The sequence below is a fragment of the Colius striatus genome, chromosome 1 (assembly GCF_028858725.1).
Source record: "Colius striatus isolate bColStr4 chromosome 1, bColStr4.1.hap1, whole genome shotgun sequence".
Taxonomy (NCBI): domain Eukaryota; kingdom Metazoa; phylum Chordata; class Aves; order Coliiformes; family Coliidae; genus Colius; species Colius striatus.
Window position 1 is genome coordinate 184,526,713 of NC_084759.1, and position 17,818 is coordinate 184,544,530.

The 17,818-nt window shown below is 43.4% G+C and overlaps 1 protein-coding gene across 1 annotated transcript; it reads right to left on the reverse strand.

Moving 5' to 3' along the window:
* Nucleotides 1–3,233: 3,233 nt before the first annotated feature.
* On the reverse strand, nt 3,234–15,593 carry GPR37 (G protein-coupled receptor 37). Its single transcript, XM_061988811.1, has 2 exons — nt 14,925–15,593; nt 3,234–4,058 (listed from the first exon to the last, which is right to left on the reverse strand). Exons 1-2 carry the CDS (start codon nt 15,591–15,593, stop codon nt 3,234–3,236), a joined length of 1,494 nt encoding a protein of 497 aa, XP_061844795.1.
* Nucleotides 15,594–17,818: the final 2,225 nt, after the last annotated feature.

Here is a 17,818-nt window from a genome sequence, read left to right on the forward strand (position 1 = left end):
TCTCTATGTATAAGAACTAAATCCTTGTCTAAACATTTCTAAATGTTCATTCATCAGTCCATTAAATGCCTTCTTCTAACAGACAAATGCCTTACAGAACTGGATTCAAACCAGACAGAAATAGCTTTTAAGAATATTAAAGAAAACAAGAAAAGCAAACATCAGGAAAATTACCAGAGTTCAAAGCATCAGTCCCAAAAGTAGGAAGCAAAAAGCAATGCAGTACCCCATGTTTAACAAAAGGAATCATTTATCATGACACTTAAATGTCTTAACAAGCCACAGCTGCCTCAAGCGGCTGTGATAATGCAAACCTGCTAATGTGGGATTAGTTTAATGAATTTAGAGAATAAATTAGAATAAAAGGGTGTCTTGCATGTCCAATTGCTATGGAGGTCCAAACCATGGAGCAGAAAGAGGTATGAAAAATGGTCTTTCAGCAGTAGAAAAGGCAACGTTACCCTGGGAACAAAGCAGTCCCACTGAATAGAAGGCTGGTGAATGCTCCACCACAGAAGCAGGTCCACGTATTTCCAAATACAGCTTTATTGATCTGCACATTCTACCTTCTCCAATGACTCATTAAATCCTTCTTGCTGATTTTTTTTTTTTTACTCCCAGTAAGGTTACCACACACATATTGTGGAAACATTTCATAGGAGAAGAAAACTGCACCACTCTGGGACACTGAGCATTTAACCTGGGAATGAGCAGTAATCCTTAGCAGAGCTTATACATATCCACTGCAGACTGGAAAGTTGGAAGCCCCTAACATCCAAGGCAAGGGAGGCTCTGCCTGCCCCAGTGTAGTCTTGCACCTAAACTAGCAAAAGATCATAGTTTAATATTCCCAAGTAATTTTCTATTTCTATTTTTTTTAAGTGCTTCTTCCCATTCTGCTGCTTTTTTCTCAAATCCTTGAGCCTCTGCTCACACTGTGACTTAAAAGGCAGCTGAGAGAAACAATTCAGCAAGAAACAAAAAGAGAGGGTTTATTCCCATTCTTTATAAACATCAGCACCAAGAAAAGTATAGTACAAATCAAAATGCAGAGATGGGAATATGTATTCGAGGAGATACAGGCACCATAGTGAGGAGATTTTTTTTTTATCTTATCTCTTTAATCCCATTCATAGCTTATTGAATGTAATCAACCAACGACAAGTCAATGAAGAGTTTATAATGAAGGGACGGTACCCCTGTCTTCAGAAGAGACTGACCATGTTACAAAAGGACATTAAAAACTTAGGTAACTTAGTAAGTCCTGAATAGAAACAAATACTGAAACTAAGGCCTGTGCTCAAAGCAGCTAGCTTTGCCAGGGCCCAAAAACTGACTCAAAAGTCAGAAAAGGAACACAAGTGCATATATATTTGGATTCATATTCAGATGAATACATTTCAACTGCTTTTCAGTTGAAATTGTTATAGGTTAAAATGGTGAAGAAAAATAAGAAATGCTGCTAGCCCAAGTAGATAAAAAGATTAAAAACATTTAGTCCAGAACTTACAAAAAAAAAAAAATAGACTCTTTTCAGGAAGTTACAGAAATTTCTTTAGCATATTTAGCAGCAAGTATAGGAAAGTAAGACAATACCAGTTTCAATCACTGTTAATTTCAAAGGACAAATGCATGAGACTTTTACTTCTGGACCTACTATTGGAATGGCATTGTTTATTTAATTAGTAATAAAATATAAGCTAATTGTAAAGAATTCAGTTTTTTAGCATGTCTACCCTTCAGCCCGCTGCCCAGTGTAACTATAAGCCAGCTTGCCTGCCAAGAGCAGTCTGCCCACTTCAGCCAAGAAGTGGGGCAAATAAGCTCTGCCAGTACAGATAGGCACTCTCCAGTCTCCATCCTGGCTGGCTTATAACAACTTTAGAGTTTACTATATGCACTGCTGCTGGCAGTGTTGACATACCCCCCTTTAAATAACTCTCTGGACAGCAAGAAGCCATCAGCAAAACACACTGTGGTTCTCAAAACCAGCTTTGGAGCTATGAACTGCGAGTGAATAGTGGTCTGTGTGAGAGCAGCATGATTTATAATCAGTATACAGAGCCTCGTGATTAATATTCATGCTACATACCCCAGAATAAATAGGAGATGCCAGTCTGATCCAAAGCTCTCTGAAACTGATGGAACATTTCCATTGACTGCAATGGGCTCTGGGTCAAGCCCCAAGTGTCCAACTATGTTTATACCTTCTAAAAATGAAGGAATTCACTCTCCACACGTTTCAGCCCCTCACATTTATTGTCAGCAAACCTCTGGAAAGAAAAAAAGCCTTCCTCTCCAATGAGACTCTCACTGAAGCCAGTAGGAGCTATACATACAGAGACTGGGGACATAATCTCAATGTAAAACCAATAACAAATTGAAAAGAAACTTGATTTGAAACCACACAAGACAAAATTTAGTAAGAAAGCAAATCCTTCTTTGTAAGAAGTACAAAATAACTCAGCTTTTGTATACCTGCAGGTTAAGAAGGAAATTTTAAATGAGGCACATTGAACCTTTGTAATATACATTAAAAAAGATCACTCATGTAAATCTAATACCATTATAACCATCTTCCCTAAGCATTATAATTATAGCCTCCAAGGGTAAGTACACGAATGGCAAATTAAATATGGCTGTTTAACCTATTTTATGCAAATATATTTTTTTACTTATTAAAGGAATTTAATGCTACGTATAGGTGTCCTTGTTAAATGCAGACTGACAACAAAGTTAAAGAATAAAACCTCATTTATTTTTATGCTACTTTATAAATTTTCTGAAGTCCAAGTCCTCCCACAATAGCATACAGTAATCAGATTAAAACTATCTTCAAATACTTTCCACCCATCTCTTACATGAAACATCTTGCAAACCTCACAACGTCTATTCGATCATTTTACAGTGATTATCAAGAAAATACTGTGGAATTTAAAACAAAGTGGATTGAATTGGATTCTCCTCCCCAAACAATAAGATCCTAGCACCACATAAAATAACATGATTTAAAACTGAGCGCTGGCTCTTCTTCTCTTTCTTTCTTTCATTTTAATAACCAAACCAATTATTTTCCAAAGCATGACTGTTATTATGCAGATTGGTTTCCAGAGTAGTTTTTGATAATCTTTTTTTTTTCCTGCATTTTGCTTCAAGAAGAAATATATGAAGTAAAAAAAAAAAATAGAGAAAGAAAAAGGAAAAAGATATGGGAGATAAAGTCCTAAGATCAATTAACAGTGAGTCCCTACGGAGGCAAAAGTGGACATTTCGCGACGGATGGTACTGAAAGGAGAGAGCTCCAGTTCTGTGGTATACTCATTGTCATTGTCATCACTTGTCACTGTTGAAGACTTCTGGATGCATTCTTCACAGCAGCAACAGCAACACTCCATAAAGGCCCGGCTGAAAGGTTTACAGAGACAGAAAAGGAGAACTGGGGTAACACAGGACTTAAAGAACAAAAGGAACTGACTAATGAGGTGGAGGAGGTCCATAGTCTGCCGAGAGACCCCTGTGGACATGTAGGCAGTCACGATGTTGCAAATGTTTTCGGGAATGATGCAAAACCCATACAAAATGGTCAAAGCCACCACTGTGCAGTTCATCTGACTTTCCAGTTGAATCTGCCGCTTGTTGCCCCTTGTGCAAGCCTTTTCCGCTCTCCTGATCTTCCTCGCCGTTACCAGGGAGCAGGTGATGGTGAAAAGGGTGGGCAAACAGAAGTAGCAGCCAAAGTACCACCAGAGTCTTGCCCCGTCGTAAGTGAGCGCCAACACGTAGATGGTGTCAGGAAGCGCTGTGGAGATCTTCACCACGCAGCGCTCGGCGGGCGGGCTGCCACTGCCGCCATACACCGGGTCCTCCCTGGCCAGCTGGCGCAGCACCACCTCGGGCAGAGCCAGCAGCAGCGCGCCCACCCAGATCACCGCCAGCTTGGCCGTCGTCGAGGTGCAGTTCTCGATCATCTCATAATACATCTGCACATTGGTGGCGGCACGGAATCGGTCGATGCAGAGGGCACACAGTGTAAACGTGGTGACGCCAAGAGAGGCCACCTGGGAAGGGGAGAAGGGAATGTGAATTAGTACAAGTGCTGTGATGTCTAGACAAAAAAGAAGAAACAAGGAAACAAAAAAAAAAAAAGGACTGGCTTCTTAGAGATGGAAGATGAAGGCCTGAACTCAGACTGAAGAGGGAATTAATTTATTGCACATCGAATGAAGGGTCTTACCATTAAGCTGTTCTCTGCAAGAGGTTTGTGCTCTTGAGAGAGCTCAATTCGTAGTCTGAAACACTAATCAAGTCTAGCTCCTTGACTGACAATGGCAAAGGAAAACCTAATTTAGGGGTACTGGTAGGGGAGATTGCTGAGCACCATCAAAAGAAGCATCACAGACATGTACTATTATCCACAAGGCATCCTCAAGGAATACATCCTTCTGGTTTTATGTCTACCAATATTTATTTCAGCTTGGTATCATCCTCTACTGGAGGTCCATGCATGCATCTGTGCAACACTGAGTGAAAAAAAAAAAAAAAGTGAGGAACTGTGCAATATGTAAAACTAAATCTGTTCCTTTCCCACATTTTTCTGAAGGATATTTTTCAGAAAGATCAGTTCCACCACAGGGGTTGAAATTTAAGTCAAAAGGGGAGAGATGGGAGAGCCTTCATTCAGCAGAAGTATGAACTTACACCCACATCACATGTTCATCAAGCATGCAGGGGATCATAACATCATAACCTACCAGATCTCCAAATTTTAAGAACTCTATGGATTAAGCATCTGCTGAAGGGAGCAGGGTCCAACAACTGTTTTTGCAGGCTTAGGCTTTGAAGTGAAATTTTAATGGGAGGTACACACAGAAAGTAATCGTGTGCTGTGAATCCAAAGAAACTGTATCTGAATGCTTCAGATCTCTGCACCAGAGCCTGTGCAGAACTGATTTTCACTATGACAGTTAGGCTTTAACGACTTATCTTCAACATTTAACTTGGAAAAAATTCACAGGAAAATCTAGGCTTAATTTCGTACGAAAACATCCTGTGGGAAAGTGTATTGAAAACCAGGAGAAATGGCAGATGTTTCATTGCTTAAATGATTTAAAGATTAATAGGACAGAGCTCTCAATTATATACTGTAAGGAGCAAGTACAGAGCAATGCACATGTTCTCTAGCTTTAATAACCATAATTCTATGTATGAATAGAAATCTTGTGCTGTCACCAAACATAATTTCCTATCATTTTATCCTGTTTATAATTAAATTTCCTAAGAAGAAATTTGCAAGAAGACTGTATACATTTTGGCCTAATCCTATTTCCAATAAATTCAACTTCAGTTCAAATTCAAAGCAGAACTGCCATTAACTATAATTGGGGAAAGATTAGGTGCCCTGTTCCATACTAATTTGTTTATTTTCTTGGTTTTGTATGCTTGTGTTACAATGAAAATGTGTCGACGCAAAAGAAAAGAAACTGTTACATAATATTCCTAAGAAATGTAAAGAATGCTTACTTTTGTCAAGAATAAACCATGTCTGTGCAATTGACTGTGAAATCTAGGGTAATATGAAACAGTTCACTATAATTCTGCTTACTCAAATGTGACATGCAATGACATAACTAAATTTCTTATAAAAACCCACTTCTTTCATTTAAAAAAACACTTTCTGATTTCCATAATTTAAAAATATTCCTGTTTCTGCATCTCTTCTTAAAAGTTCTGCAAAGACAGATAGTCCAATTATGCACAATTACAGAAATATAACATTAATTTTGGCCTTCAACTTTTAATGGCCGTATCAGATTGCTAAAACTGAATATCACTGAAAAATATTAGGCACTTGGGATTAGAACTATCAGGCATTGGTTTAGTTGGAGAATTCCTTGAAGCAGCTCCTTAAAGGATGGCATGAGTAAGATGCAATCTCTTACTAATTAACTTGCAGAAATATTTAATGATGACAAAGCAGTACCGTAAACATTTTTAATAGGCAAATCTATTGATTTAGGAAGTTAAATTGTCTGACAAGATTCAAAGAAAGCTTGGTAAATACAGAAAAAAAATAAAAACAATTCAAGCAAAAATTACAGTTACAAGGAAATCTTAATGAATAGTGATAAACTTAGCTAATGAAAGATAATTGTCATGTATCACTGCTGAGAGTCAGGTTTTTAAATTCAAGACTAGCAACTTTGTTTCCAAAACATTTAAATGTGTGTGCAGTCTTCAAATTTCTCAGCGACAGCAAAACCTTTAGCCGGAACATTTAACATGAATAAAAAAAGGGTCAGGACTCAGCTCTCTACAATTACAGGAGACAGGGAAATAACTGAGACTAGGGAATGTGTAGGGATTGAAATAAGAATCAGTAGAAGAAAGCTGAGGGTTTGTACATTAACGCTTTCCCTCTCAAGTTCATATGTGAGCCTCTGCTCCCCACCCCCCTCAACACACATGCTTTTATTGCTTTAGCATTTCATTGCAAACAGGCTGTTACACAGTAGCTAAGACATTAAAACTCTGCAGCTCTTAAGGATGGACTAATGAAAAAAGACATGCCTACTATGAACAAACATAACCTACGGGGTTCCTGTCACATTAATTGACCAACAACTTGGAGGTTTAAGACAGTGAAACAGAGCAAGAGGAAACAACTATGAACAGTGGAAGTCATCTTTGAAAATTCTCCCAAGGATTTACTGACTAACCACACTAAACAAGGCTAATGTTTCTCTGAAACAGGCAATGGTTTCCTACTTTCTGTAGATAACAGTTAGTGATGCCATGGAAAAGCTTGCAAACACTCCTGAGTAGAGCAATAGGGATTCACTCCAGCTGACTTGCTTAAAGGCAGTATAACAAAGAGTCTAATTACCCCACACTGCAGGCTATGAGTAATAGCCAGCAAAATCAATGAGTGTTGGTCACAAGTTATATGGGCTAGAACTGGGTATGCATTCTGCATGTTCACACAGTTTCAGTTTAGGCGTGTTTCTTCATGCCAGTCATACTAATAGTTAGGGTTAAGCTGAAAATGTGGAAGCAGTCAGAGAAGTTTCCTTTTTAATCTGTTACACTGCCCTAAAATAACCACAGAATGAAGATAATTAATGTGATGAGGAGTAGGTAAAGGACAAATTAATAAATGCTAAAGTGGTGCTGAGCTGCATGGAGTTGAATGGTGCTCTCCTTGTTGTAACAGCTGAGTTTCTGATATGCCCATATGCTGTTACAGTCTTAATTCCAACAACCTGGCAGGAAACGAGGCGAGGCAAGGGTGACTGGGGTTCAGTAGTTTTTGATCGTCATTAAGTTGTCTGATTTATTTCCTTACTGTCCCTATGAAGATTCTCCTTCAGTCTCTTCATATTCAGTACAACACCATTTTACATCTGTCTCTTACTGGATGATATCAGAAGGCTCTCCAAGCTTCTAACTGAATGACCACCAACGTGCTGTGAGGAGGTGGTGAAGTAACCCCTGCTTTGAGGAAGTGTCCACACTATTTGGGGAAAGAACTGCTGTTAAAGGGATTACCAGCTATAGCATACTCACACAAAAGAAGATATCACTATTACAAGAGAGTCTGTTAATACTGTTGGTCGATCAAAAGCACTGACAGGGATGTTAGTGGTTACTATGATGGCCCTTCAAGTCACTGCATAAACTTGTAGCTCACCAGCTGTTAGTCAACTGGGTCAAAACTCATTTGGGGAACTGAGGCCAGAGAGAACAACAGCAAACTCATGAAATGCTCAGCTTAATTGCATCAGTTCTCCTCATCCCTCCAATATACCCGTTCCTCTTTCACAAACTTTAACAATCACTGAAATGTTCCCAGGCCTTCCCTGGCCTGTCCTACTTCTTCTCCTGGCTGTAGGCCCAAAGCTCTTGGCCCTGGCCTTTAGGAGCAGAATCTCTGTCTGGCCAGGAAAGCAGTGCAGATGTAGTTTAGTGAGTAATATCGATGCAAATAAGATTCTAATTTCTCTATCACTAATATCTCCTTGACTAGTTAATGATCATGAAAACAAAACCAGAAATGAGATCAGAAACAGTGACTTGAGTGAAAGGTCAATGAATATCAAATTCTGTGATACACAAGAGAGAGACTGGGTCACTCAGTCCAGTAAAATATCCACCAAGAAGTTATTGCTGCTGTCTACAATTAAGTCTATCTTGAGATACAAAAGTTACTTAAGCCAAAGGACTGTGAATGTACCAGAATGAGAACTAGCCAGCCATGTGCAACTCAACACTGGAAAAGAAAGTATCGTGTTTTCCAGTACACCTTCTGATGGAGAAGTGAGCAGAAATAACGTAGACTTGAGTTTACATGGAACAAGATAAAATAAAGGAGTTATAAGAAATGACTGCTTCTACCAGCTGAAGATTCATTTTCTAGGACAGAATATATTTTATGTTGTTAATACGAAGTTTCTTAAACTACAGGGCTTAAACTACTTGCTTCCTTTCCTATAAGGAGGGTAGATATTCAAGACATTTTTAAATAGTAACAGGAAAGCTGAACTACAGAAAAAGTTGAGCCATCTCTAAGCTCTCAGTGACAACTTCTAGACCTCTTTATACCCATTCCTGTTATATCATAATTTTTTTTCCCCTAAAGTATCATAGTCTATCATTGTATTGTGGCTGGTTTATATCCACACTAAACTTAACAGCTTTAGAGCACGCTAATGCAACATACCATGGTGGCTCTTGCAGACTTACCAGCTTTGCCTATGGTAAATAAACAAAGTTAGTACAGACTGCAATACTGTTTTTGTGCAGCTCTACACTAACAGTAAAGTGTCCAGCATTTAGACTAGACTACTGCAAAATAAAAGGTCATCTTATTGCAAACAACTATTTTCTAGATTTCTAGTTTCTGTTATTTTGATTAAAAAAAAAAAACAAACCAGAACAAAGAAAAACAAAACAACAAAACCCAACAGTCATTACTATAAAAGAATAAAAATAAATAAGTATGTCTCTATATTTCTTACACAAAGTGCTATCAAACATCAATGGTTTCGTGTTTTAAAATAGGTAAGGGCTACTCAGTTAAAACACTACTGTGGTGTGGCAGAAGTAATTCAGTAGCTAAGGACCACTGGGGCCAAGGCACCCATCTGACATTAGCAATTAGCTTAACTACCCTGGATAAGAATCTATTTCATCATAGTTATCTAAAAGACAGGACAGTAATTCTGCAAACTACCATCATGGAGATGTCCTACACACGTGGAACAGTGAGTACAATACAGTTGTTTCCTTTGTAGTATAGTACTACCAGCATTCATATCAGAGACACAGTGCACATGTGCTTTGTGTGTTTCTTATCCCTCTGTATATCCTAAGAATAACAGTGTTCAGAGTCAGAATCCACTTTTAAGAGCCGCTCTTGAATTCTGTTGGAAGCAAAAGCCAACGGGCACTGGAAATACTCACTAGTACATGACATGGTTATCGAGAGGGCTGGAAAAACTGCAAAACATGAAAGGATTTAATCCTTGTTCATTTTCCTGTTTGCAATCTACCATGCTACCATATAAGTGAATTAAATCTACTTTTTTTTTAAATAAAAAAATTAATGCCGTTCTCCACTGAGGATCAAACTCTTATCAGGCAACACAAGGGACTCCTGCACTAATTCTTTATATTAACAACATGGAACTGCTGTTAAAAATCTGCCCCTTCCTCCTTTTCAAGAAAAATCCTGTGATATGAAGAAACGAAATCCCAGTGCTCAGAGTAGTGTCAATGGTGTCAGGATAGCAGATGCTGCCTTTTTCTCTCCATACTATGTAACTTAAATATTACTGACCCAATTTTAAACCTAGTCTGACACGAATTCACTTCCATGTTGAAATGCCACATGCAAAGTTTAAACCAAAAGCAAATTTTTATGGACAACTATAAGCCCCCTAAGGACAGGGTTTGCAGAGGATATGAAGACTGACAGAACAGTCAATACGGCAGTCACTATCATCATGCCATTAATCCCTAAAGAGCAGAGGCATATCCATGCTTCTGTTTTAAATAATTATTTATTGTGTGGTAAGTGCTGAAGATGGTCTGCTCACTAAGAGACATGTGTAGCCATTATCATAGGGGACTCTTAGTACAAAGCTTTGAAACTGCAAAACTCACTGTGGATTTTTGTCTACAACCCTGAGGACTTACTGGAGGTTCAGGAGCCTAGCTCTGACTAGAGTCAAAGGAGAGACATAAAGAAGATGGTGCACAACAAAAGACACAGAAAAGATAGATAATACATAGCTTTTATAAACTCTCATTAAAAATGTATTTGCTTCCCTGAAGTGAGACTTAAAATTAGGATCTCTTCTGACAGCTTTGGAACAGGCAAAAGAAGGCCACCTTCTTTGTGCCTCTCACTTGCCTTGACCAACTAAAAGTGAGAAAGTAGAAAAAGCTTCTCCTTGAATTGCCCTGGAGGGTCAGCTCCAGGGAAACAGAGTAATGTGTATTCCAGGCCAAAGCAATCCTTATGCTTTCCACTAAGAATACTGTGATAGCTTTTCTTAGCTGGAAGTTACCCATCAGAAAAAGGAGTGATGCCACAAAACTGACTGCCAAAAGTAAATGCAGAGACTAGACTCCACAAGCTTTCACTATCAGCCTGCTTCAGAGTCAAACCATGATACAATCCAGGTGAGGACACAATGAACTTTATCTTTCTCTTCGCTGAGGGGAGTATGAGAAAGGCAGAGGGGTTCATGTTTATTAGCACTTGGAGCTGGGCTGAGTACCATCACTAGCTTCCATGATTTCTTGCCATGCTAGACTGCACAGGATGGTACATCAGCCTCTACAAATCCTCCTTCTAAGACCATTCCCCAATTCCAAATCCTCACTCCACTTCAAGTAGCTTCTCCAATCTGGTGGCCTCTGTGATGCCTGTTTCCAACGACACCACTCAAACTCGTCACGCTTCTAGTGCAGCCTCCAAGAGCAGAACGCACATAACTCAAGCAATCTTCCTTTGAAAGTCCAAAAGCCAGTTTCTAGTCCTAGTTGACACAATCCATTCGTCATCTTGAGCAGGGTGCTCTGTGCCTTTAAACAACTTAATCTCTTCACTGTAGGCTTCAAACATTAAAATAAAAAATAAAAATGCTACTTCACCAGACTGTTATATTTAACAGCTGCAAAATATTTAGAAGCACGAGAAAACTGCTGACTTTGTCTACATCCCCGCTTCTATTAAAGCCTAAGATAAATCTACAAGTAGGGGAACAGGAACTATTTTGTTCCATCCTTTTTTTTTTCTCTTTTTTCTTTAATCCTTTTGCTGAAAAGACTGTGTTTACATAAAACAAACAAAACCAAAAAGGTTCTACCTTGGCAAGCTTTGTGGAACAGGAATTAGCCAAAGCCATTGTCTTTGTATTGCTGTCTGCTGCATCCCCTGATTCAGAGCAATATTGAGAAAAGCATAATGAAGACAATATAAACACAGTGTGCAGGTAAACACTTCAGACATGCAAGCCTAAAACTAGACTTCAGAACTAGTTGCAGAAAGTGGTAAAATTGTAAGAACTGTTAAGCAGATGACTAAAACTGCAAAGGAGAAGCACATATCCTTATGGGCAGAGTAGCTGCCACAGTTGTCCTAATTCCCTCCTCAATTCCCTCTCAGGGCATTCAAAACTGCTCCTCCAGGCCAGTGCCATCATCAGGGTCAAGTGAAGTTCTTGGTGGGGATAATTTCATCTACTAACCATCTGTCTTCCTAGCTTTGTTCTCTTGCAGCTTTACTCTCATCACCTAAAGACCTTGTGAGAAGCAGAGAAGAATTTACTTACTCACTTCCCCCCTCAGTCATGCACACAACAGTCCTTATGCAAGTATAGCCATGACACAGCTTTAAAGAAGTGGTCAAACTGTAATGCGATATGATGGCTGAAATGACTGCTTAATGTACTTGGTGACTAGAGATCTTTATGGGAAGGCATGGGAAAACTGCCCTTTAAATGAAATACTCTGGAGACTATCCACTGCTGGAAGCTCGACATTTAGCTATACAAATGTGTCTGAAGATATCATAAAACATTTTCCCCAGACTGTGTGCATACGTGTTATCACTGGCAACAGATGCTTTGCTGAAATTCAGCACAATACCCATTAAACAGCACAAATGAAAAACAATTGGCCACAAGAGGCTAAACTAAGAAAACTCAAGGTTCTTCAATAGTATCACTTGAAACCTTCAAACACAATACAAAACATGCCTTGAGTTATATTAAAAATGCTATGATCACTGTATCACTTGCTCCACATAATCAGATATCTCCTGTTTCCAAGTTCTGAAAGTGCAAGTTGGTACCATGGAGGGCTTAGTCCACTAAGGGACTTTGATGCTTGAAAGTGACGTATTTTCTGAACTACAACTCTGGGTGAGATATGTAGCTCCCTAAACAACACAAGGAGAACTGGCATGCAAAAGAGACACAAAGCATGGAACAAACAGAAAATTAAAAGACAAAAACGCTGGGCTAACTTACAGAAAACACAGACAAGAAGATGCTTTAATTTGTATTCCACAAAGGCCTGGAAACCTCTCCTGCAGATAGCTGTCTACAGCTCCTTTGAAGGAGCTAAGAAGACCTCATCCTTCTCCCGTTGTGTAAGAAGGGGATGAGTCTGCCTAGGCAAGTGACAACAAACAAGGAGATAGTGTCATTCAGCTGTCAGATGAGTGCACTACTGTGAACAGTCCACGATAGAGCATGGAGCAGCAGCTGCTCAAGGGGTAGATTTCATGACATGCTCCAAATGTGCATTGCTCTTGGTGGTGTCACTACCACTGTGCAACACTGTGAGGCTTGAACAACACTTGGAAAGGCAAAACTTTGCTCTAACTCCCTCCTCCATCTTGGCAGGGTCAAATCCTCATTTCCAGGACAGCGTTCTCCTTGCCAAGCTCAGGACAAGCTGCAGGGAGGCATAGTCCATTAGTGGTGTTCTATGGATACAGTTTACAAAGCAGAGAGAAACCCAGCCTTCTACTTAGTGCTCCCGAAGTGTTAAATACACTTGATGTGAGTATTATATTTAACAACTATTGAATGAAAAATAAAACATTCTGGGAGCAACACAGAACACCGAAACTGTAAATTTTAGATCCACACCTCAGATATAAATTAATTACATTTCCCTAGGGACAAGGAGAATGTTTCACTTCTAGATCTCAGTAATAATTAAGCCTAAGACAGGCATCATGCTACTGGTTTATCACAACTGAATTAGTGCCAGTTCTTGAATAAGGCTTCAACTTTAGACATTTACAGAACTTTAAAGTGAAAGAATAAGTTATCCTTTAAGAAGGATAACAGTAGCTGACTTTTTCAGGATTAAAATTTTCAACTACAACATCTACATTTCAGATAAGCTTCTTTCAGTTTCACAAACTTTGAGCTTTGTGTGCCCAAAGCTGTACGGCATAAGTAACTCACATTGAAAAACAGCATGGCCATGCAAATCCTTTCAATTACTGATCTTTAATCTGAACTGGCATTCTAAAGAATCATTTCTATTTTGTATGTGGATGTATTAAAAAAAATGGTTAGGAAATGTGAAATGTCACTGTAGAAAAGTCTTAACAACATTTCAACTACACGAGTTATTTCAGTTGAAATGGTTACACTTTAACTGAAGCAGTTTATTCCTTTTATTCCTTAATGCAGTAGCCCAAGAACCCAACTGGGAAAATTTTAAAGCTCCTAGCATCATCAGCTTCTCAACAAATATGTATTTACTTCTTCATGTCATCTTAAATGCAAGCCTATTAAGTGTATTTGGAGTTTTTCAAATGTGCGGCCCTGAATTCATCTAAGTGTAGCACAGCTCCACCCTTTGTCCAATACCACTTGTAATAAAGTCTGTCACATCCACAAGAGGTAATGGTAATTTAGTGTCTGCACACACACCGTATATCTTTTTAAACTCTCTTTCAAACATAAGCTGACAGTCAGTTATGTATTACCATGTACCAATGTGCTGTCAAAACTGATATTCTGTGCATTAATAACAAGTTGTTAGGGTTTTTTTCTTTCATTTTTTTCATAATATCTCATTCTTGGGACAAGAGAATCAACAGTTACTTCCTTAGCTTTCAGCTACATAATAACTGTTGAACACTAGGTTTTGGGACTACAGCAGAGCCTGCCAGAATCACAAGCTAGCATCCTACCACCAAGTCCTAGTGCTCGGTTCCAGTAAATAAATAAGGCAGAGAACCTGAACGCTGCCGGCAGGACTCTGGCCAGCTGGCTGACAGCTTCCTTGACAGAGCCCCATAACAACTAACTGCCAAGAAGCTGCGATTTAAATAGAGTGAGGGTCATTTTTTATACGAAGATAAGTGAAATAAATAAGTGTGGGATTTGAAGGCCGATATATAAACTAAGAACATATAAGTCACCTTTTTGCAGCCTATCCCCAGTCATCCCCTCCATTTGCTTTCTTAAATCACTTCACTTCAGGAAAACAAAACACAAGCCAAAAAAACCTTAAAATCTATTTCTGTGATGATTCTTTGCCTTTCAAGATCACAAGGTGCAAAGAAAGTTTGGTAGACCACGCTGGAGTGGACGGAAGCACCAGACGCGCTCAGCCTAAGACTGCAGAATCCCCACGTTGCTGGACCTGATGGTTCCACAACCTCCACTCATCCCTGCCGGGCCGGGCGCTGCTCTGCCTCCCGAGTGCCGGGACGCCCGGACCTCACCGATCGCGGACGTCCCCGGGCCAGCGGCCATGAGCGCGGACAGCGCCAGCCTCGCGTGTCGCTGAGGCGGGCGGCGGAGGAGCGACGGGAGGGGAGCTGGAGGAACCGCGTCCCCTCGGGTGGGCCGCCCCGGGGCCCGCGCATCCCCACCTACTGCCATTACCTCGATGTACGGGACGATTTTGCAGGAGAAGTCTTCTAAGAGCCATTTCTTGGTGAGCTCCTGGAAGATGACCAGCGGCAGGCAGAAGAAGACGATGAGGAAGTCCCAGAAGGCCAGGTTGGCCAGCAGGGAGTTGGAGATGCTCCGCATGTAGTAGTTATGGCAGACGATGCACATCACTGCCATGTTGCCCATGATGCCGATGCCGAAGATCACCACGGAGAGGCACATGACGGCGTAGGCGCCGTACGACTCCTCGGTCAGCGGGTAGAAGGGGTTGCGGAGGCGGGCGCGGCGACCCGTGGCGTTGCCGCGGCCCCCGGCGCTGCCCTCGCCGCCGGCCGATCCGTTCAGGGGCAGCCAGCGGGGACCGCCCGCCGCCGCGCCGGCTCCGCGCTCGCTGCTCCGCGCCCGCCGCCGCCCGACCCCCGCCGCTCCGCCGGCCGCGGCAACAGTGGCGTCGGCGCCGCGGGCGACCGCTCCGCGGAGCGGAGCCGCGGCAGAGCCGGCCGCCCGCCAGCCCGGGGCGAGGGGCGTCGGGACTGTCGGCGAGCGGGCGCGCTGCGGGGGCGCCAGCGGCCCGGCAGCCGCGGCGGGGGGCAGCGCGCAGGCGGCCCAGGAGCTCAGTACCTGGCAGAGCAGAGCGAGGGGGGCGCGGAGGGGCTGCATGGCCGGGAGGCGGCGGGGCTCGCCGGCTCACCCTCAGAGGCGTCGGCCGCCCCGCTCGGCGGGGCTGGGAGCGGGAGACATGCCCGCGCGGCTGCCGAGGACAGCTCGCCTCGCCGCGACGCCGCTGCTGCCGGAGTGCGGCTCCTGCTGCCACCGGGGTCCGCCGCGGGAAGTGGCTGGCGGCGGGGGCACGGCGAGCTGAGCAGCGGAGGGGGACTCTTCTTGCCGCCTCCCGGGGCAGACCCGGAAAGTTGTGTCACCGTCTTCGACGCGCCGAGTTAATGTAGCAAGTGCAGAGCCGGGAGGACCCCCTCCGGCGCTCCGCCCTTTCCCGGGACCGCTGCCTCCCCGCCAGCAGTCGCACCGGCCTCGTGCTGCGTATTTACATCCTCCCGCCGCTGCGGGCACTTGGTGGCTTATTGGCGAGGAAAAGTCCCTTGTGGAAAGCACCTCCCCTCTCTGGATAATGGCAAACACTAATTCCTCCTCTCCAGCAACCTCGGAGAAAACAGGTTGCTGGGCACAGCGTAAGGTGTTTAAGAGCTTTGCAAAACTTGCCGGGATGGATCACCGCGCCGACTTAGCGCTCTCAACGTGGCGGAGAGAGCGACGAGAACGGCCGGGGCGGCAAAGTTGTTGCCGGCGCCGGGCAGGTGCAGCCCCGGACGGACTCCGCGGGGCCGCTCCCGCCTCCCCGAGGAGTGCGGGCAGCAGCAGAAGCGGCAGCTGCGGCCGCTGGGGCGGGCGGGAGCTGGTCTACAGCAGGCTCCGCTGTCGGCTCCCCGCAGCTCCGGCCCGGCGCGGCTGCTCCGCGGCTCCCGGGGACGCGCCGCGGAGGCGGGTGAGGAGCTCGGCACCCGCAGTACGCAAGCGCCGCCCGGCGGCTGCGGGGCCAGTCCACCGCCCGGCCCAGGCCCCTGTGCCGCCCGCCCGCCGGCCGGCCAGGGAGCCGAGCGGCGGGGGGCCGGGTAAGCCTTCCCGCCTCGCCCCGCCCTGCCGCAGCCACGCCTCGCGGGGATGCGCTGCCAGAAGTCGGCTCCCCCGCTGCCGGTGCCCTCGCAGGTCGGGGCCCGCCCCCGGGCGCCTCTGCAGGCAGTCGTCTCTGCTAGATGCTGCTGCCGCCTTACCGCTCTCAGACCTGGCTGCCCATCCCGGCCCGCGGGCGGCAACTGAGCTAGGGGCAGGCGCAGGCGAGCGGGGCGCCTCGCTCCGGCGCAGGGAGTTCCGCAGCCCCGGCACGAATCCCGGGAGATGGGAACAGAGGATAGAGACGGTGGGGGAAGCTGCCGGCGTCTGGGCTGCCATGTGAAGAGAGAGTTCACCAGACTGTGAGGGGACCTGGGAGAAACTGGTGCTCCCGACTGAGAGCCCAAAGTTACGCGCAGGGATGCCAGCGGAGGAGACAGATAGTGTTCAGAACATCTTCCCGCTGCTCACATAAACTTCACAGATCTTCCTCTTTGTTTCTCTGTCATTTAGTTCAAATGGCAGCTTAGCAAATAAATATTTCACTGCAAGTAGCCTTAAGGATCCTGTATCACCCTTGTTTCATTTTCTTTAGTTTTAGTGTAGCTTATTTGCAACAGTTTTAAAAGTTTTAAACTTTTCTCGTAAAGTGGTTTGTGAAGCATTCTTCGCCCCCCTCCCTTCCTCCAACTTCGTCTGTTTGAAGATCACGAATTCAGACAAAGCTACCAGAGCTCTCATTTTAGGGACTGAAATCAGGAATATGGATCCTAACAGTTCTGTAAACTCTTTTCTTGTGGGCCAGTTTCTAAAGTCATGAGATGCCAAGTATGTGGGATGTGGTTGCAAGTGAGGCTGTATGTTTTTTGTTTTGATTTGGATTTTTTTTTTTTTTTAATTAATGACCAGCAAAGAAAACCAGGTAAACCTACAGTAATAGAAAATTCACATTGTATCCCCACAAAACCCCAGTCCATCAGATGCAATACCAAAGACAAGATTACTACCACTTTCTCAAAAGGGCTGAATTGAGCGGTGGTGTAGAAAGGATCCTTCTGTATGGATTGTTAATTACTGTTTATTTGTGAAAACACAGTTGCACTGATTCACTGCTGACAAAAAGATAGGCTTTGCATGCAGGTACTCCCTAGGCTGACCTTGCCATCCACAGAGTGAGAAAAATGTCTTCCAGAGATCATTTGTCTGATATTAATGTCCAGCGTGCATGATATAAATCGCTGTCTTGAGGTGCTTGCATG

Coding starts and splice junctions, on each gene's coding strand:
- GPR37 (XM_061988811.1), bottom strand. CDS start 15,593: ATGCAGCCCCTCCGCGCCCCCCTCGCTCTGCTCTGCCAGGTACTGAGC. Junction 4,059..14,924: donor AAATCGTCCCGTACATCGAG/GTAATGGCAGTA, acceptor TCCCCTTCCCAG/GTGGCCTCTCTTGGCGTCAC.